General features: G+C 33.4%; 1 protein-coding gene across 3 annotated transcripts; it reads left to right on the forward strand.

Annotated features, from left to right (window-relative positions):
* The first annotated feature begins 460 nt into the window (after positions 1-460).
* LOC18103408 (cysteine-rich receptor-like protein kinase 7) lies at positions 461-18,771 on the forward strand. Of its 3 annotated transcripts, none has more exons than XM_024590188.2 (7): positions 461-1,779; positions 1,991-2,125; positions 2,246-2,406; positions 2,596-2,806; positions 2,892-3,129; positions 3,216-3,366; positions 3,452-4,102. In XM_024590188.2, exons 1-7 carry the CDS (start codon positions 693-695, stop codon positions 3,752-3,754), a joined length of 2,286 nt encoding a protein of 761 aa, XP_024445956.2. In that variant the 5' UTR covers positions 461-692; the 3' UTR covers positions 3,755-4,102. The 3 variants fall into 3 exon arrangements, with proteins under 3 accessions (XP_024445956.2, XP_052304930.1, XP_024446566.2); XM_052448970.1 differs by lacking the exons at positions 1,991-2,125; positions 2,246-2,406; positions 2,596-2,806; ... (1 more) ...; positions 3,216-3,366; positions 3,452-4,102 and adding exons at positions 16,362-16,496; positions 16,617-16,777; positions 16,967-17,177; ... (1 more) ...; positions 17,587-17,737; positions 17,841-18,771 and having other exon boundaries at positions 491-1,779; XM_024590798.2 differs by lacking the exons at positions 461-1,779; positions 1,991-2,125; positions 2,246-2,406; ... (2 more) ...; positions 3,216-3,366; positions 3,452-4,102 and adding exons at positions 14,901-16,150; positions 16,362-16,496; positions 16,617-16,777; ... (2 more) ...; positions 17,587-17,737; positions 17,841-18,771.
* The last annotated feature ends 3,661 nt before the right edge of the window (positions 18,772-22,432 follow it).

Consider the following 22,432-nt stretch of genomic DNA (forward strand, 5'->3'; position numbering starts at 1 on the left):
TTAAAAAAATATTAATAAATTATTTTCCAGATCATTTTTCATTACATAACTAAACACTGGAAATTATTTTTCAATTTATTTTTCATGACACTACCAAATATTAAAAAATAATTTATTTTTAGAAATTTATTTTTTAAAAAAAATATTTTTCAAATGAAAATTAATTTTCATCAAATAAACATGATGTATTACTTTCTATCAGATATTTTAGGATCGTCACTTTTATATCTCATCAAAATCCAGTCATGGTGGGAAGTGAAATTTTCTTGAATTTCTAATATCGATGTAAATAATCTTTCTTTGACAAAATTAAAAAGAAAGGTTGAATTTTAGCATGTAAAAGTTGACTGGAAATAGCCGTGTACAATAACAACTACAAGGTGCCACCAAACCATGTATAAAAACAAAACAAAAAATATTAAAAAAGCTTATAGATTTTTTTTTTCTCCTACCATATGGCAACATGATCAAGGTGATAACTAATTGAGAATTGATTGTTCCTTCTAGGAAAAAACACAGACTGCACGTTAACTGGCAAGACTAAAAATACCAGGAGTCAAATCATTCTCGTTTATTACACTTCAAGCAAATAACCTTTCGGAAAAATGCAAGGCCCCAGATCCAAGAGTTTCACTTCTCACAGATACAGATTAGGAGTCCTGCTGGTGTTACAAAAGTAAGCTTCTTCTTCAATGGCTTGCAACAGTACTATGATCATCACCCTCCTTCTCTTTCTATCATCCTATGTTCACAGCTCAAACTCCCAGGAAACCTGGATTAGAGCAGGTTACTGGGATTCCGTCAGTGAACTGCCCGTTTCTAATATCAATTCTGCTCTTTTTACTCACCTTATATGTGCCTTTTCTCGTATAAATTCTTCTACTTATCATATTCATATTAACTCTTCCAAAGAATCCTACTTCTCTACCTTCACAGGCACTGTCAGGGTTAAGAACCCTTCTGTTAAAACCCTTCTATCCATCTTGGCTAGGAGAGGGGGTCTTCCAACTTTTTCCTCAATGATAAATCAGTCTTCTTATAGGAAGTCTTTTATCGAGTCCTCGATATATACAGCGAGGCTTTATGGTTTTGATGGCCTAGACCTTTCGGTTGGGCCAAGTATAAGCATCAACATGACCAATCTAGGAATCCTTTTCGATGAGTGGCGAGACGCTATAGCTTCTGATTCAAGAAAATCTGGCAAGTCACAGTTGCTCTTGGTAATGTCAGCTACTTACTCGCCTGCTCAGCACTCGGTTACTTATCCTATTGACATCATGAAAAGGACCTTAGATTGGATACATCTTGTTGCATATGACTATCATGTGCCTGCAGAATTTAATTTTACTGGTGCACATGCTGCTTTATATGGCACTTCAAATTGGGTTAACACCGATGAATGGATAAAGGAATGGTTAAGAGGAGGATTATCTGCTAGCAAACTGGTTTTGGGTTTGCCTTACCATGGTTATGCATGGAGACTGGTGAACCCCAACGAAAAAGCGTTTGGGGCACCCTCCTCGGGTCCAGGTGTAACAAGTGATGGCTCCATGGGTTATAAGAATATTAAATCTTTCATTCAAGGTTATGGCTATGGAGCTGCAGCAGTGTACAATTCTACTTATGTTACGAAGCTTTTCGTTGTTGGGTCGACTTGGATCAATTTTGATGATGTGGAGACTATCAAGGCTAAGATTTCTTATGCAAAGGAAAACAATCTTAGTGGTTACAGCGTATTTCAGCTCTCCAATGACGATAATTGGATTCTTTCTCGAGCAGGTAGGTTGTTAGTGAAAATTTCGATCTCCCATTTTATCTTCTTTATTTTAATGAAACACTTGACTAGAGATGTTTCAATTGCTTTTGAATGCTCAATTGCCCTCCCCTGCAATACTAAGTTCTGAGAGGTGTCTTTTATAGAGTAAATGTGCTTTCACTGCAATAGAAAGATATCATAAAACAATACTTACATGATGAGAAATGTTCGCAGCTCAGGGAAAAGATGAAGATGGGCTGAACAAGAGGAACGTATTGGTAACTATTCTGGTTACGATTGCTGTGGTCTTTCTCGTGTTGGGCACCATAATTTGTTGTTACTTTAGAAGGAAAAAACTCGGCTCAAAAGGTAACATCTTCCCGTTGTGACAATTTTCCAAATATATTAACCAAAATTTTGAGTTGGTTCAGCAATTATTACAACAGGTTTAAGATACAGTTAGTTCTTTGATTTGTTTCATGGTACCAGAAATTGCTGGGAGTGTCCAAAAATCACTATCTGCTACTAGAGTTATTAATAGCGATGCTCCAAATCTGCAAGCACTCAGTTTTGATACGATTGCTGCGGCTACTAATAACTTTTCGAGTGAAAACAAACTTGGAGCAGGTGGATTTGGCTCTGTCTACAAGGTAAATAAATTTGGCAAAATATAAATGCGTTCTGATTCTTTCACTGCAGAACACTAGTTACATATAAGCTGTATGTTTATATTCTATACGAAAGAAGGATGTCGAGGGTACAGAATATTGGCAAGTAATTGTCTTGAATGACTTTGAAAGGATCGAAAACATGACAGCTTGAGGCATTTGTTTTGCCAGGGTAAACTACCTAACGGAAAGGAAATAGCAGTGAAGAGACTATCAAAAACTTCGACCCAAGGTGAAGAGGAGTTCAAAAATGAGGTCACACTTACAGAAAAACTTCAACATGTGAATATTGTTACAGTTTTGGGATTTTGCACCGAGAGGGAAGAAAAGATGCTGATCTACGAGTACATGCCGAACAAGAGCTTGGATTTCTACATCTATGGTCAGTAGAATCTTTTTCTCTAGCTTAGTATGGCCAACCTTCTAAATGTACCTCGAATAATTGTTTAAGGTCTACTTCGATGTAGATCCAATCAGAAGATACATGTTAGATTGGAGAAAACGCGTTCAAATCATTGAAGGTCTTACTCAAGGGCTTCTATATCTCCAAGAATACTCAAATTTTACCATTATTCATCGAGACATAAAGAGTAGCAACATTCTATTGGATGAGGAAATGAACCCTAAGATATCAGACTTTGGTATGGCTAGGCTCTTCAGGAAAGATGAACTCGAAGCAAACACAAGCAGGATAGTTGGAACATAGTAAGGAAATTGACTCAAAGTGGTATATATTTCGACATGAACTATTTGCTAAATCTTCTCATTCTTATTTATGTTTTGAATTGCAGTGGTTATGTCCCCCCTGAATATGTAAGAAAAGGCATATACTCCATGAAATATGATGTTTACAGCTTTGGAGTTCTACTCCTGCAAATCATAAGTGGTAAGAGGAGTACATGTTACTATGGTGCAGACGAAAACTGGAACCTTCTTGAATATGTAAGTGATCAGTCACATTCATAATTCACTTTTTTTCTCCCATAGTCTGCATTTGAATACCAATATGGTTATCAAATTGTTTCAGGCATATGAATTATGGAAAGATGGTGAAGGCGTGGAGTTTTTCGATCCATCGCTAGACGATTCCTTTTCATCATGTAAACTCACAAGATGCCTGCAAGTTGCTCTATTATGCGTCCAAGAAAATCCTTTGGACAGGCCATCTATGTTAAAAATTTCTTCGATGCTAAAAAATGAAAATGCACCTATCGCCACTCCAAAAAGGCCTTCTTTTTCAACCAAAAGAGATGAAGAGGAGGACAGTGTTATCAGGAATAAAATTTATTCTGTGAATGATGCAACAATATCTGACTTGGAACCTCGCTGAAGTAAAGGCTTTCATGAACAGAACTCAAGAGTCTCTCCTTTTTTCTTCCTGGTTGAACTGATTATATGTATTCTTTCAAAGTCATTGTGATAGATCCTATTCTTTTATATCTTAATGATTGTTGGCTACCAAAAAGGGTCCATCTCTCACAACAATGTAAGATCATTTTCTATAGCTTTACAACCAGATGTATACAACATTACAAAACGGAACTCAGTAGGAATGAGAACCCAATGCTTTGGATAGAAGCCCTCATTTTTACTTCATGCAAAGCAGAATCAACCTGCATTTTAGTGTCAATCGTAATTATCAGAACAGCATTTAGGGAAAAGCACTCGTCTCGATGATTGTTTCAAAAGTCAGCTTGTAGATATGAAACCATAATAGCATGTAAATCTTCTCAGAAGTTCCCTCCCTTTCTCTCTCAATAACATTAAGGGAATAGTCGTAAGGAAAGTAAGGAAAATTAAGGGCCTTTCTTCTCTAAGGAAAAACAAAAAAAAACAAAACCTCGAAGATTGAATAGGATGTTGTGCGTGGCAACAAAACAAATTTGGTTAATCTGACCAATCAGCCTCATATTCCTTGACGTATGCATTAAGCAATGGTGCAATAAGATTTTCAACAAAAAGAAGAAATTGTCTCGATTTTTTGGTTAGATAGAGATAGGGTAGGGTGAGAGGGTTCTTTCTCTGTTTTCTCTGCTTTTATCAGGTGACCGTGACTCCCCTTGGTCATGTGTCAAACTTCTTGGTTAAAATTGTTTCTTTCTATTTAGATGTTTTTTTTTCTGCACGAACAATGAAAGGAATTGTGAAGGTCTGTGATTTCCATGTTTTTTATGGTGGGCAGGAGTCAAGGAAAACGGCTTCTGCTGATCCAATGTAGACAAAGATACATAAAAAGTCAAGGGTAAAAGTTGGAAACTGCTTTTTCTTTGTTAATAAAACTACTTGATATGAAATTTTATTCTCAACAAAATAAAATTGAGAAATATGAACCTGGTTTTTCTTGTGTTTGATGTATAGTCAGCAGCCTTGCACAGAAAGGAAAGACTATATTCCTAGTTCCTAGTTCTCCAAGTTGTATCGAAGTCAATATCATTCTTTGGATGCCACAATTAATTAACGGGATTCCTCACTTGATCTCTTAGCAAATAAAATAAGAGGAGAGCAAGAATCGTGAAGTTCAAGAATCTCCAGGCAAGAATTTCTGCATATTTGTTGTAGGTTCTGATAAATCAAGTGCTTGTCCAAAAGGCTTAATTTTCATTTCATATAACAGCTATTTATATATAAAGATAGCAATCTTTACATGGAATAATCCCGTATCAAAGGTAAAAGAGGAAAGAATACAGATGTATACAATCAAGGGTGTTTACAGGATGATATGATCATTGACTCACATGTGAGGAAAGCTCATTAAAGCTCAAGATTCCCTGCATGAATCAAGGGAAGTAGCCGTTCTAGAAATCCAATTACTTCCCCATCAAGTTGGAGCATGTAGATTGGATAGACCCCAACTTGTGTAGGATATAGCAGAATGCCTCTTTGCCAAGAGGTCTGGTAAAGATGTCAGCTAATTGAGAAGATGATGAAACAAACTTTGGAGGGATAACTCAATACCCACTTGGCAATTAGCTGACATCTTCACCAGACCTCTCGGCAAAGAGGCATTCTGTTAAATCCTAGACAAGTTGGGGCCTATCCAATCTACGTACTGTTTGTGAATTTCATCTCCGTTTACTGCATGTTTATTGAGTGTTTACTATCACCACAGCTTGGAGATATATCAAGATCAAAGTTGACGCTGCATGAAAAGACTGAAACTGATACCTTTGTCTGCAAAGGTGCGTACCTCCACAATAATGGAAAGCAAGCACCAAACAATTATTTCACATTTGGTGCATTCACTTTAATGGTGATTCTGACAATTTTTCTCTCCTTACGTTGCTTTGTTAGTTTAATCCAGCTTGGTTTGGATTTTAAGTAGCACTGACAAAGACCCTAGCTCCTTGTGAAGAACAAATTCATTTTATGTGCTTCTCTTTGTCATGGGACCCGAATGCAAGACATCCATTACACCTTCCCTGGCATAAGATCATGAGCATGTCCTGTTTACCTCAAACAGTAAGGAATCACATCTGTTCACTGAGGCAGGACAAAGGTTGTTACCTGTCAATTAAATATCTAGCCTCTCAATTTATTGCCATTCTTGAACATTTAAGCCCACTTGACTTTATTTAGTGTTTCAGAACATAAAAAAAAAAAAAAAACAAATACAAGGAGATAAAGATATAAAATAAATTTATTTTTAAAATAAATTTATATATTCTAAAAAAAAAAAACATATAAAAATATTTTTTTTTGTCCCAAATGTTTTCGCCTCATCTTTACTGGGTAGATGCTGTTATCTTTTATATTTGGTTATTAATTTACGAGCACAGAGTTTGTATGGACTTTTAGTTAGATCCACGTTCAAAATAAAGCCTTGGAGCATTTCCATTGTTTTCTTTGTGCTATTTTAAGTGTTTAGAATTGTGGTAATTTTTTTTTGTGTTTTATTTAAAAAAAATATTAATTTTTTAAATATTTTTTGATGTTTTTAATGTACTTACATTAAAAATAAAGTAATTAAAAAAAATATTTTCAAATATTTTCAAATAAAAAATATTTTTATAAAGCACCTAACATCAAAATATCAAACATTAGTAATACAAATGAATGTAATGTTATATACGTGCACACTCTTTTAAATCAAATATATACATAATAATTAACATTAAATTTTTAATTAATAAATCACCTTCAACCATGCATATTAATTAAATGTTTTATTTTCAACCATAATCATAGCGACAGCCACCGCCACAACCACCGTTACAACTCTAGAAAAAGTGGGTGCAATTTGTATGCAGTGTAGAAATTTCAATTCTACTCTTTTGGATATTAAGAATAATGTGAAGACGGTGTGTTAGTGTTAGAATTTTATTATGATGATAGTGATATATATATTTTGGACAAATGCTAATATCTGGATTGGTTGATTTTTATAGCACTAGGACAGTGGTTTTTTTTATTATTATTAATATAGATGTCCAGACCAGTTTGCAAGCATCTCGATTAATTCCACAGATTTTAAAATTAACGACCATATAAGTTTTCAATGACCATGTGATTTGTGAAACTTGAACTAATAATTTTTTTAAAAATAAATTAGAATTTAATCAGTTAAGTTATACTCTCGTAATTACAGCTGTTTTTTACTTGTATTACAAGTATTGTTTTCGGCATGGCTACTTTGTTATTGCAGAGAAACCCTACTCAACATCAATTAAGAAAAAACCCTAAACCCTATTTATATAATTAATTTATGTTAGTTATGGTTCTTAAATGTGTATCCAAAATAATTTATTTAGTTTTTTCTAAGATTATTTTGATTAACTTTGTTCGATAAATGAAAAATATTTTATTTTTTATGGTCTATATATATATATTTTATATATCTAATAAATGCTGTAACAATGCTTGTTCTATTGTGATGAAAATATACCGAATACTCATTAAAATTCTTCTTATCTAAACCCCTTACAATCTTCAAGCATTCAGATTTCAGTCTTTGAGTGAAAGAAATTAGCATGACATTCTGTTTTTCCAGGGTGTCTTACCAGGTGGACAAGAAATAGCAGTGAAGAAACTTTCGAAATCCTCTACTCAAGGATTTGATGAATTCAAGAATGAGGTTATGCTCACTGCAAAATTACAACATGTAAATCTCGTGAAAGTTTTGGGATTTTGCGTTGAGAGAGAAGAGAAGGTGCTGATCTATGAGTACATGCCAAAAAAAAAACCTGGACTCTTACCTATTTGGTTAGCACTCAGCATCCTTTTATGCTTGGATTTACATAAATAAAAAAAGATTTGAGTGTGATTTAGTCTTTTATTGCATTACAATTTCCGACATTCTTATGCATGTCCTTGTCAGTAAGATCGAAAATGCTTATAGCCTTGATAGTTTGTTATCTGATATGACAGATCCGATTAGGCGATATTTGTTGGATTGGAAGAAAAGGGAAGAAATCATTGAAGGGATTACTCAAGGCCTTCTATACCTCCAAGAATATTCGAGACTGACAATTATCCACCGAGACTTGAAAGCCAGCAACATTTTACTGGATGGGGATATGAAGCCTAAGATATCTGATTTTGGTATGGCTAGAATTTTCACAAAAGATGAACAAGAAGCAAACACTAGCCGGCTTGTTGGGACATAGTAAGCATCATGCACAAATTCATTTCATACATAAATTATTTTTGAAAACTTAACATTGTGAATGAAATCATCCTGTGCAGCGGTTATGTTCCTCCGGAATACGTCAGAAACGGCGTGTATTCCATAAAATCTGATGTTTACAGTTTTGGAATAGTACTACTGCACATCATAAGCGGCAAGAAGAATGGCTCTTTGTATGGTTCTGATGAAACTTTAAGCCTCCTAGAATATGTAAGTTTCTTGATAACACAACTGACGATATTTTAGATTTTGCATTTGTCATGCATGATTGCGATTTTTGTTTATTGCAGGCTTACGAGCTATGGAAAGATGGTAAAGGCATGGAGATCATGGATCCATCGCTGGATGATACATTGTCCTCTTGTAAATTGATCAAATGCTTGCAAATTGCACTGCTATGTGTCCAAGAAAATCCTATTGATAGGCCGTCTATGCTGGAAGTTTCTTCAATGCTCAAAAACGAAACTGCCATTGTGACCATTCCCAAAAGGCCTGCTTTTTCTGTGAAGACAGATGAAGATGACAAAAACAGACGTGATCAATTGCACATAAAGATTTGTTCAGTTGATGATGCAACAATTTCGCAAGTCGTCGGGCGATGAGGAAGTACTTTCTTGCGGAAGCTTGAAGGAAATGCTAAATCTGTTTACAGACTTGAACAGGAAGCTCGTTGTGTTTTTTCTAGATTATTATCAGAAATTTACAGCAAAAGTTTGACGGCATGCACATTGTTAATGGAATCAAACAACTCCGAGGCTTGCCTCTGTAAGAATTGATTCAGGATGTGCAACTTAACTAAAATGCCATGCAATATGCCTCTTTCCACTAAGCAGTTAGTTCTGAATAAATTTGCTCACTGGCTTTATGTCTTGGGACAACTTGCTATACGTAAAGTTATAATGTCGAAAAATAAAGGTGTATGATCTTTAACGATAAAGATTCGGGATCGACTCTCCCTTTTTGCTAGGACTCAATTCCTCCTTCAGGCCACCTTTTTGCTACCGCTAGAATTCATCAGTCATAGCAAAATAAAATTTATATGAAAAAACTTTGATAGACTGCTCCTGACGACGTATCAAAGGCCACCACAAGTCTTACACAAAAGTCTTCACGTACTAAAACAATGCTGGCGATCCTACAAGTTATCAATTCCTTTTCTAGATTGAAATCTTGAACGTGGAATTATATGGATCCCTGCCCACGCAACAAGTTTTGTCAAAATATCTGTGGCTGACTTCTCAAATGATGCTTCTTTCAAGTTTCGCAGGTCAAATATTAGCACAGATGTCTCCTGAATGTGGTTCCACTCTTTCCTCTCTCTTTTTTTTCTATGAAGTCGATCGTGAGACTTTCTCATACTAGATTTTAGCTTTTCAACTGACTCGCCTGCGAAATAAATTCCTTGTCAAAATAGAAAAGTTGGGTCGGGAAATGTGAAGCTTAAGTTGTGCCAAGAAGAAAGAGAGGATTCGATTAAAAGATGAGAGGGTTAGGTTGAGTTGGGGAAAAAAGGGTTCGTTTGAAAAATAAAAGGGTTAAGTTGAGCTTAGGACAAGCTCGGTTGGGCTCGTGGTTGGCAGCCTCAGTTGAGACTCTTGTCAGCCAGGCTCGGTTATAATTTTTTTTTTTTGTTGGCACCATCATTTTCCTTGCTTTCTTTTGCACAAGGTGGAGGCTGTTTGGCTGCAAACAGCTAAAAGAGGGGAAAGAAGAGATGTCTCGGCATCTCTCTGTTCTGAAGAGGGAAATTAGGACACCAGTCAAAGAGCAAGCCAAGACCTCCTTGTACAAGTAACTGAAAACTTGTTATAGTATCTCCAATGAAAAAAGCTAAATTGAGAAGTTAAATTGATAAAATGGCTTTTTGAATAGTATAAATATAGCTTTTTTTATTATGTGCATTCCAATGGTAAAAAGCTATTTAGAAAAGCCATTTATATTTTAATATATTTCATATTAAATTTATTTTTATATAATTATATAACTAATTTAGATATTTTATATATAATATAATTATGATGTTATTAATTATATAATTAATATGAGTAATTTATAAAAATAAACTAAAATTTAATGAAATAATATGAAAGTTAAAAGATATAATTTAAAATTAAACTTAAAATTTGTTTATATGAATATTTTTAATTTTAGTTTTATATGTTACTGTTAAAAATTTAATTTTTTAAAAGTAAATTCAAATTCAAACTTTGAAAAAAACCGTCAATATTTTAAATTTTGATTTTCAATTTTTTTAAAAAAAATTCATGCTTTGAAAAAATGACCGCCACCATTTTAAATTTTAAAATTTCAAATTTTGAAAAAATAACCGCCAACATTCTAAGATTTCAAAATTTGAAAAAATAATCCATCTATAAATATTCTCATATACCTTAACATTTTTTCTCATCATTCCATTGTTTTCTCTCCAATCAAAAATATATTTCATTAAAATTCATCATGAATCATTCTAATTTTAATTTTTATGATGCTTTTGATTTTGATGATGATACTCCTATGTTGGCTTTTCAAGTTGCTGTTGTTGTGGTTGCTGAAGAAGAATCGAATAATCAAGGGCGGAGAACAGGGTATCGTGGCTCTATTCTTGGCCACAATATTGTCAATCGTAATAGAAAGGAAGGTGAGTTAAGGTTATATAATGATTATTTTGCTGAAAATCCTAAATTCACTGAAACTCAATTTCGAAGAAGATTTAGGATGAGTCGTCGTCTTTTTCTTCGGATCGCAAATGCAGTGGAAGCTCATAATCAATATTTCAAACAAAGGACAGATGCTCTTGGTGTTCTTGGTTTATCTTGTCTTCAAAAGGTAACTGCAGCTCACAGAATACTTGCATATGGTATTCCTGCAGATCTTACTGATGAATATCTTCAAATTGGAGAAAGCACTGCGATAGAAAGTCTTAGAGCTTTCGTCAAAACAATTGTAGAAGTTTTTGGTGATTGGTATCTAAGGGTACCAAACGATGCCGATATTTGTCGATTATTATCAATTGGAGAGCAGCGTGGATTTCCAGGGATGTTAGGGAGCATTGATTGTATGCATTGGAAATGGGAGAAATGCCCAATTGCATGGCATGGGATGTATAGTGGTCATTGTCGTGAACCAACTATAATTCTAGAGGCGGTGGCTTCACAAGATCTTTGGATATGGCATGCCTTTTTTGGAATGCCTGGATCATTAAATGATATTAATGTTCTTGATCGGTCACCTATCTTCGCTGCACTTGCTGAAGGTCGTACTGCTCCTGTCAATTATACAATTAATGGGCATGAATATATAATGGGATACTATTTAGCAGATGGGATTTATCCTAATTGGTCAACTTTTGTTAAGACAATCCCAAGGCCATTAGGAGCAAAGAGAAAATATTTTGCAAGTAAGCAAGAGTCTGCAAGAAAGGATGTAGAGCGAGCATTTGGAGTGCTCCAATCTCGTTTTGCAATTGTACGTCAACCTGTTCGATACTGGGATGAAGAAACGCTTGCAAATATTATGAAAGCTTGCATAATAATGCATAATATGATTATTGAAGATGAAGGAGCAATGAACCTTGGATTTGACCATGAACGTGAAGTCAATTCCTTTATATCAGTGTCACATGGTGAAATACCAGAACTACATGATTTTCTTCAAACTCATAATCGAATCAGGGATAGAGCAACTAGCTCTCAACTACAAGAAGATTTGGTTGAACATTTATGGGAACAATATGGTAACGAGTAGAATCATTAGCTTTGAACTTCTTATGTCATCATAATTTTCAAGTTTTTTATGTTTTTTTTTTCATTATGGTTGTTGTCTTTTAAGTTAATTAATCCTACTTATTGTTGTTTTTCATTATGGTTGTTGTCTTTTAAGTTAATTAATCCTACTTATTGTTGTTTTTCATTATGGTTGTTATCTTTTAAGTTAATTAATCCTACTTATTGTTGTTAAGTGTTAGAAAAACTTCAAAAAAGTATTATGAATTGATACCACTTTTATAACAATATATTTAAAATAACCAATAAATTTTTAAATATTTAATAAAAAATACATTACATTAAACAATAAATAAATCTAGTTAATTAAAAATACATTACATTAAACAATAAATAAATCTAGTTAATTAAAAATTAAAACCCCTCTTTTGCATAATTTCTAACTTTCTATTTTGGAAATACGCTGCAGAAATTGGATCCAAATTAGAAATATCCATTTTCATAATTTGTTCTTCTTTCTCAATCATGTCCAATTCTTGTTTCTCTTGACTTTGTTAAATCATCATAGCTTGTTGCTCTAACATAATTTTTCTGTCTTGTTTCTTCTGATCCTCAATTTCAACTAGAGTATCCCTGAATTGTTGTAAGAGATTTGTTACAGTTGTCTCCCCAACTTTATCTTTTCCTTGTTTACGTTTAAGTCGTTCATTTGCAGCCTTCTGACTAATTGGTCTATCTTGATAAATCAACGGTTCACTGTCTTCTCCTAAACTAACATAATCAGGGGTAGATGGAGCTGATGAAGTCGAACTTGCATTGACATGACTTTTTTGTTTCTTGTTTGACCTTTGATGTTGATTTGCACGCTCAAATTGTCATTTGGGTTCTTTTCTTAAGATAACCCAACAATGTTCTAGTTGAAATCGTTTGTCAACGCAAGAAGCATACATTTGTCGAGCATCATTAATCTGGTAAGTAAAAAATTAGAGAAATTAAATAATGTTAAAATATATGTTAAACAATTTAACATGAAAACGAATAATAAAATTACCCTTGATTCTTCGGTCATTCCACTTTGCTGACAATTTTCAATTTGAGTAACAAATCCAACAAATTTACCGACTTCTCTATTTATTTATTGCCATCTATTTGAGATGCTTATTTGGGAACGATTACTCAAGTTTCCTCCATTCTCAACAAAGTAAGCATGTACTCGAGTCCAGAACTGTTTTGTTTGTTGTTCAACTCCTGTAATTGGATCTTTGCTTGTATTTAGTCATGCAGAGACAAGTAAACAATCTTCCTCTGGTGAGAAGTTTTTACTTCTTTGTGATTTTTTTCTTGTATGGACATTCAAATTCGAGTATGTTAAGTCATCAATTAATTAATTAGAATCACTTGGTTGAGAGAGAATATCTTCTGACTCACTCATAAGAAAGTTGGTGAAAGAGCTTGGAAAATTTAAATCCATCTACATTAAAAAAAACCTCAAGTTAAAACCTTATAAGAGAGTATAAAAGAAGCGCACATTCAATGTCTAGCAATTTTATAGTTTACATACATGTGAATTAATAACAAGCATTGTATCCTACTTGTTCTAACATTACAATTTGACTATTTTTTGGAACTAAGAGAGGATTAATATACTGGTTTAATTGCATTTTCAACAAGACAAAATATAATTAACCTCAAATTAAAACAAACAACCAAAAATAAATTTTAAATATGTCACTCTATATTTTTATCAATATCAGCTACCATTATTACTTCCTCTTAATTTTGTCAAAGATAACAACATAAATAAAAAATTGTTTTCCTTAACCCATATCAAAAACATAAAATAACAAAGAAATAAAAATCATCACAAATATCAAATTAACAACAAAAAATCTACAAAATCAAGAGATATTAAAGAGTAAATATAAAAAGCTTTTAAATAAACATACCTTTTAATTTCAGCTAATTAACACAACTGATGTTATTAATTAACCAGAGAATAATTGATTCCTGTTTTTCTAAATTTGAGAGAAGAGTGAGTTTTTCTAAATTTGAGAGAAGAATGAGGCACAATACAAGATTTTTTTAAAAAAACAAGTTTTTTCCTTTCTTTTAAAGAAAAAATAAATAATGTTGCCAACGGCTATAAAAATAGCCGTTGGCAACGTTAACTTAAATTTACCTCTTCTACAGGAACCTGTAGAAATGCCTCTGCTTAAATTAAAAAGCCATTTTGACTTCTTTAATGGTTGCTCCGTTGGAATAACTTAATAAAGATTCTAAAGGCAAAAGTACATGTTTTTGGATTTAGCTCTCCATTTGCATCTCCGGTTGGAGATGCTCTTAGCACATCCCCTTTTGCCTTGGCGTCCAGGCTGTAAGATAAAGATTTCATTGAGGCCTGTTTATTTTGCAAAAAGTAATTTTTTTATTATTAGAAAAAATGTTCAACTAATTTTTAATAAAAAAAAAATTTAGTTTAATTTTCAAAAAAAAAATTTATTTTAAACGGAAAACACTTTCTAGAAATTGTAAAAAATTTAAAAATATCATATTATTTACTAATTATATCAAATTTGGTCCTCAATTTTTTAATTTTTTTTAATTTAATTTTTTTAATTTGTATGATTTGTTCCTTATTATTTTAATAAACTTAAAAAAAATATTAATAAATTATATATTTTCCAGATCATTTTTCATTACATAACTAAACACTGAAAATTATTTTTCAACTTATTTTTCATGACACTATCAAATATTAAAAAATTAATTTACTTTTAGAAATTTATTTTAAAAAAAAAACTATTTTTCAAATGAAAATTAATTTTCATCAAATAAACATGATGTATTACATGCTAAGCTGGTAAAATCACTCGACTTTCTATCAGATATTTTAGGATCGTCACTTTTATATCTCATCAAAATCCAGTCATGGTGGGAAGTGAAATTTTCTTGAATTTCTAATATCGATGTAAATAATCTTTCTTTGACAAAATTAAAAAGAAAGGTTGAATTTTATCATGTAAAAGTTGACTGCGGGAAATAGCCAACTACAAGGTGCCACCTAACCATGTATAAAAACAAAACAAAAAATATCAAGGTTATAACTAATTGAGAATTGATTGTTCCTTCTAGGAAAAAACACAGACTAAAAATACTAGGAGTCAAATCATTCTCGTTTATTACACTTCAAGCAAATAACCTTTCAGAAAAATGCAAGGCCCCAGATCCAAGAGTTTCACTTCTCACAGATACAGATTAGGAGTCCTGCTGGTGTTACAAAAGTAAGCTTCTTCTTCAATGGCTTGCAACACTATGATCATCACCCTCCTTCTCTTTCTATCTTCCTATGTTCACAGCTCAAACTCCCAGGAAACCTGGATTAGAGCAGGTTACTGGGATTCCGTCAGTGAACTGCCCGTTTCTAATATCAATTCTGCTCTTTTTACTCACCTTGTATGTGCCTTCTCTAATATAAATTATTCTACTTATCATATTCAAATCAACTCTTCCAAAGAATCCTACTTCTCTACCTTCACAGGCACTGTCAGGGTTAAAAACCCTTCAGTTAAAACCCTTCTATCCATCGCGGCTTGGGGAAGGGGTCTTCCAACGTTATCCTTGATGATAAATCAGTCTTCTTATAGAAAGTCTTTTATCGAGTCCTCGATATATACAGCGAGGCTTTATGGTTTTGATGGCCTAGACCTTTCGGTTGGGCCAAGTATGAGCATCAACATGACCAATCTAGGAATCCTTTTCGATGAGTGGCGAGACGCTATAGCTTCTGATTCAAGAAAATCTGGCAAGTCACAGTTGCTCTTGGTAATGTCAGCTACTCACTCGCCTGCTCAGCACTCGGCTACTTATCCTATTGACATCATGAAAAAGACCTTAGATTGGATACATCTTGTTGCATATGACTATCATGTGCCTGCAGAATTTAATTTTACTGGTGCACATGCTGCTTTATATGGCACTTCAAATTGGGTTAACACCGATGAATGGATAAAGGAATGGTTAAGAGGAGGATTATCTGCTAGCAAACTGGTTTTGGGTTTGCCTTACCATGGTTATGCATGGAAACTGGTGAACCCCAACGAAAAAGAGTTTGGGGCACCCTCCTCGGGTCCAGATGTAACAAGTGATGGCTCCATGGGTTATAAGAATATTAAATCTTTCATTCAAGGTTATGGCTATGGAGCTGCAGCAGTGTACAATTCTACCTATGTTACGAAGCTTTTCGTTGTTGGGTCGACTTGGATCAATTTTGATGATGTGGAGACTATCAAGGCTAAGATTTCTTATGCAAAGGAAAACAATCTTAGTGGTTACAGCGTATTTCAGCTCTCCAATGACGATAATTGGAATCTTTCTCGAGCAGGTAGGTTCTTAGTGGAAATTTCGATCTCCCATTTTATCTTCTTTATTTTAATGAAATACTGGACTAGAGATGTTTCAATTGCTTTTGAATGATCAATTGCCCTCCCCTGCAATACTAAGTTCTGTGAGGTGTATTTTATAGAGTAAATGAGCTTTCACTGCAATAGAAAGATATCATAAAACAATACTTACATGATGAGAAATGTTCGCAGCTCAGGGAAAAGATGAAGATGGGCTGAACAAGAGGAAGGTATTGGTAACTATTCTGGTTACGATTGCTGTGGTCTTTCTCGTGTTGGGCACCATAATTTGTTGTTACTTTAAAAGGAAAAAAGTCGGCTCAAAAGGTAACATCTTCCCGTTGTGACAATTTTCCAAATATATTAACCAAAATGTTGAGTTGGTTCAGCAATTATTACAACAGGATTAAGATACAGTTAGTTCTTTGATTTGTTTCATGGTAGCAGAAATTGCTGGGAGTGTCCAGAAATCACTATCTGCTACTAGAGTTATTAATAGCGATGCTCCAAATCTGCAAGCACTCAGTTTTGATACGATTGCTGCGGCTACTAATAACTTTTCGAGTGAAAACAAACTTGGAACAGGTGGATTTGGCTCTGTCTACAAGGTAAATAAATTTGGCAAAATATAAATGCGTTCTGATTCTTTCACTGCAGAACACTAATTACATATAAGCTGTATGTTTATATTCTATACGAAAGAAGGATGTCGAGGGTACAGAATATTGGCATGTAATTCTCTTGAATGACTTTGAAAGGATCGAAAACATGACAGCTTGAGGCATTTGTTTTGCCAGGGTAAACTACCTAACGGAAAGGAAATAGCAGTGAAGAGACTATCAAAAACTTCGACTCAAGGTGAAGAGGAGTTCAAAAATGAGGTCACACTTACAGAAAAACTTCAACATGTGAATATAGTTACAGTCTTGGGATTTTGCGCCGAGAGGGAAGAAAAGATGCTGATCTACGAGTACATGCCGAACAAGAGCTTGGATATCTACATCTATGGTCAGTAGAATCTTTTTCTCTAGCTTAGTTTGGCCAACCTTCTAAATGTACCTCGAATAATTGTTTAAGGTCTACTTCGATGTAGATCCAATCAGAAGATACATGTTAGATTGGAGAAAACGCGTTCAAATCATTGAAGGTCTTACTCAAGGGCTTCTATATCTCCAAGAATACTCAAATTTTACCATTATTCATCGAGACATAAAGAGTAGCAACGTTCTATTGGATGAGGAAATGAACCCTAAGATATCAGACTTTGGTATGGCTAGGCTCTTCAGGAAAGATGAACTCGAAGCAAACACAAGCAGGATAGTTGGAACATAGTAAGGAAATTGTCTCAAAGTGGTATATATTTCGACATGAACTATTTGCTAAATCTTCTCACTCTTATTTATTTTTTGAATTGCAGTGGTTATGTTCCCCCTGAATATGTAAGAAAAGGCATATACTCCATGAAATATGATGTTTACAGCTTTGGAGTTCTACTCCTGCAAATCATAAGTGGCAAGAAGAGTACATGTTACTATGGTGCAGACGAAAACTGGAACCTTCTTGAATATGTAAGTGATCAGTCACATCTTTTCCAATATATGAATGCATAATTCACTTTTTTTCTCCCATAGTCTGCATTTGAATACCAATATGGTTATCAAATTGTTTCAGGCATATGAATTATGGAAAGATGGTGAAGGCGTGGAGTTTTTCGATCCATCGCTAGACGATTCCTTTTCATCATGTAAACTCACAAGATGCCTGCAAGTTGCTCTATTATGCGTCCAAGAAAATCCTTTGGACAGGCCATCTATGTTAAAAATTTCTTCGATGCTAAAAAATGAAAATGCACCTATCGCCACTCCAAAAAGGCCTTCTTTTTCAACCAAAAGAGATGAAGAGGAGGACAGTGTTATCAGGAATAAAATTTATTCTGTGAATGATGCAACAATATCTGACTTGGAACCTCGCTGAAGTAAAGGCTTTCATGAACAGAACTCAAGAGTCTCTCCTTTTTTCTTCCTGGTTGAACTGATTGTATGTATTCTTTCTAAGTCATTGTGATAGATCCTTTTCTTTTATATCTTTATGATTGTTGGCTACCAAAAAGGGTCCAACTCTCACAACACTGTAAGATCATTTACTATAGGTTGATAACCAGATGTATACAGCAGTACAGAACAGATGTGGTTAATCTGACCAATCAGCCTCATATTCCTTGACGTATGCATTAAGCAATGGTGCAATAAGGTTGTCTACAAAAAGAAGAAGAAATTGTCTCGATTTTTTGGTTAGATAGAGATAGGGTAGGTTGAGAAGGGTTCTTTCTCTGTTTTCTCTGCTTTTATCAAGGTGACCGTGACTACCATTAGTCATGCGTCAAACTTCTTGGTTAAAATTGTTTCTTTCTATTTAGATTTTTTTTTCTGCACGAACAATGAAAGGAATTGTCTGTGATTTCCATGTTTTTTTATGGCGGGCAGGAGTCAAGGAAAACGGCTTCTGCTGATCCAATGTAGACAAAGATACATAAAAAGGCAAGGGTGAAAGTTGGAAACTGCTTTTTCTTTGTTAATAAAACTACTTGATATCATTCTTTGGATGCCACAGTTAATTATTTTTAATATCATTCTTTGTATCGAAGTCAATATCATTCTTTGGATGCCACAGTTAATTAACGGGATTCCTCACTTGATCTCTTAGCAAATAAAATAAGAGGAGAGCAAGAATCGTGAAGCTCGAGAATCTCCAGGCAAGAATTTCTGCATATTTGCTGTAGGTTCTGATAGATCAAGTGCTTGCCCAAAAGGCTTAACTTTCATTTCATATAACAGCTATTTATATATAAAGATAGCAATCTTTACATGGAACAATCCCCGTATCAAAGGTAAAAGAGGAAAGAATCCAGATGTGTACAATCAATTGTGTTTACAGGATGATATGATCATTGACTTACATGTGAGGAAAGCTCAAGATTCCCTACATGAATCAAGGGAAGTAGCCGTTCTAGAAATCCAATAACTTCCCCATCAAGTTGGAGCATGTAGATTGGATAGACCCCAACTTGTGTAGGATATAGCAGAATGCCTCTTTGCCAAGAGGTCTGGTAAAGATGTCAGCTAATTGAGAAGATTGATGAAACAAACTTTGGAGGGATAACTCAATACCCACTTGGCAATTAGCTGACATCTTCACCAGACCTCTCGGCTAAGAGGCATTCTGTTAAATCCTACACATCTACGTAATTGTTAGAGAATAATATGAAACCTAATAGCTTAAGCTATTAGGTTAAGATAGTTTTTTAATATGGTATCAGAGCCTTGATGATCAAGTGGTCTCGAGTTCGAATCTCACCATCTCTATTTATTTGATAAAAATTAAGCACAAGGTAATGTGGACCTGTGCAAGTTTCAAGTTCAAAGAACTTTCACTTGAGAGAAGCTATTGGATTGAGATGGTTCTTTAACAGTACTGTTTGTGAATTTCATCTCTGTTTACTGCGTGTTTATTGAGTGTTTACTATCACCACAGCTTGGAGATATATCAAGATCAAAGTTCACGCAGCATGAAAAAGACTGAAGCTGATACCTTTGTCTGCAAAGGTGCGTACCTCCACAATAATGGAAAGCAAGCACCACACAATGCTTTGACATTTGGTGCATTCACTTTAATGGTGATTCTGACATTTTTTTCTCTTCTTACATTGCTTTGTTAGTTTACTCCAGCTTGGTTTGGATTTTAAGTAGCACTGACAAAGACCCTAGCTCCTTGTGAAGAACAATTTCATTTTATGTGCTTCTCTGTCATGGGACCCGTATGCAAGACATTCATTACACCTTCCCTGGCATAAGATCATGAGCATGTCCTGTTTACCTCAAACATTAAGGAATCACAGCTGTTCACTGAGGCAGGACAAAGGTTGTTACCTGTCAATTAATATCTAGCCTCTCAATTCATTGCCATTCTTTAACATTTAAGCCCACTTGACTTTATTTAGTGTTTCAGAACATTAAAAATAAAAAACAAAATACAAGAACATAAAAGATAAAGATATAAAATAAATTTATATGTTTTCAAAACACAAAAACATATAAAAATATTTTTTTTTTGTCCCAAATGTTTTCGCCTCATCTTTACTGAGTAGATGCTATTATCTTTTATATTTGGTTATTAATTTACGAGCACATAGTTTGTATGGACTTTTAGTTTGATCCACGTACAGCCTTGGAGCATTTTCATTGTTTTCTTTGTGCTATTTTAAGTGTTTAGAATTGTAGTAATTTTTTTTTTGTGTTTTATTTAAAAAAATATTAATTTTTTAAATATTTTTTGATGTTTTTAGTATACTTACATTAAAAATAAAGTAATTAAAAAAAATATTTTCAAATATTTTCAAATAAAAAATATTTTTGTAAAGCACCTAACATCAAAATATCAAACATTAGTAATACAAATGAATGTAATGTTATATACGTGCACACTCTTTTAAATCAAATATATACATAATAATTAACATTAAATTTTTAATTAATAAATCACCTTCAACCATGCATATTAATTAAATGTTTTATTTTCAACCATAATCATAGCGACAGCCACCGCCACAACCACCGTTATAACTCTAGAAAAAGTGGGTGCAATTTGTATGCAGTGTAGAAATTTCAATTCCACTCTGGTGGATATTAAGAATAATGTGAAGACGGTGTGTTAGTGTTAGAATTTTATTACGATGATAGTGATATATATATTTTGGACAAATGCTAATATCTGGAATGGTTGATTTTTATAGCACTAGCGCAACGGTATTTTTTATTATTATTAATATAGATGTCCAGATCAGTTTGTGTGTACCTCAACTAATTCTACTGATCTTAAAATTAATGACCATGTAAGTTTCTAATGACTATATGGTTTGTGAAACTTGAACTAATAACCTCTAAATAATAAATTAAAATCTGATCATTTAAGTTATACCCCTAATAATTACAGCTGTTTTTTACTTGTATTACAAGTATTGTCTTCAGCATGGCTACTTTGTTATTGCAGAGAAACCCTACTCAACATCAATATGATGTCTAAATGACCTCGGAGAGACGGCACTAAAAATCTTATTCAAGGCAGCTGTTAATGTTATCATAGACCATTAATTCAATAGAGTTGTTGGAGTGAAAGGAAAAAAACAATTCCTGCATTGAAAAAAACAATATAGCTTTATGCTCAATGTTTCATTAAATATACACTAAAATTATTATTTTACCCCTAACCAACATAAATAACTTGCTTTACTAGAAGGGTTGTTTAGTAATTTTATAATTATGGATCCGGAGTGTCTTTAATGTGGATTCCATCATATATTTTTTGAAATTAGCTAGATTTTTTAAAAGTTTTGGTAGAATAATACTATTGGAGAAAGATTTGGCAAAATAACATATTTTTATATTGTCACGCTTCTAGAGCATGACAAGGTGAAACTCCAATCATTTATCTTAACTGGTTGACCAGTTGGATCCAATTGTATGAACTAATTGACCGTCTCACACAAAAACCATCATTTAATAAAAAAAAATTAAATATATTTTATGAGTCAAAATATATATCTTTGTCCAATTTGTAAACTCAAAAGTAAACTTCAATTAAAATCTCAAAAAGTTACTGTTAACGTAGTAGTTATTCCATGTTTTTCAATGTCAATGATATAGTTGGACTTGTGATAATAGGTGATTTTAAGCATTCAAGTGTGGATATTTCATAACTAAATGAGAATTTTCTCCAAACAAATTATGTTGATGACCTAGCAAATACATTTATAAAATAATGAGATAGACTGAAATAATAGCTAAAAAAAATCATAACTTTTGATATAATCTTTGGATCACATTTAAATTTTTACAAGAGTTTTTAGATTTGTTGTCTCAGAAAGTGACACCCTTATAATGGTGTCAGGTATGTATATAAAAAAGAAATTCAAATGGTAGTTCTATAATCATAAATCCAAGTGTTTTCGGTACCTAAAATTTGATTTTTTTAATCATCTAAATTATTTTTAAATTTTTTAAATGGATTGGGTTATACAAGAATAACTCACAAAATTTAACTTAATTTGAAACTCTCCAGTAAAGGATTCAGTCTATAAGGTTTAAAAAATATATTAAAAATGTTTGGATCACGTTTAAAAAATTTCTAATTCGATCGACCGGCGGTGCAATACAATTAAAATTATCTAGTTTAAACGCCTGGAGGTGGGTATGCGTTGACTTTAGCCT

Source organism: Populus trichocarpa, chromosome 18 (assembly GCF_000002775.5).
Source record: "Populus trichocarpa isolate Nisqually-1 chromosome 18, P.trichocarpa_v4.1, whole genome shotgun sequence".
In the NCBI taxonomy this organism is placed as follows: domain Eukaryota; kingdom Viridiplantae; phylum Streptophyta; class Magnoliopsida; order Malpighiales; family Salicaceae; genus Populus; species Populus trichocarpa.

Bases quoted from the DNA above. Each gene is read 5' to 3' on its own strand.
- LOC18103408 (XM_024590188.2), top strand. From the start codon at position 693: ATGGCTTGCAACAGTACTATGATCATCACCCTCCTTCTCTTTCTATCA. The intron at 1,780-1,990 runs GTAGGTTGTTAG...AAATGTTCGCAG, and splicing joins TTGGATTCTTTCTCGAGCAG to CTCAGGGAAAAGATGAAGAT. The intron at 3,130-3,215 runs GTAAGGAAATTG...TTTGAATTGCAG, and splicing joins AGCAGGATAGTTGGAACATA to TGGTTATGTCCCCCCTGAAT.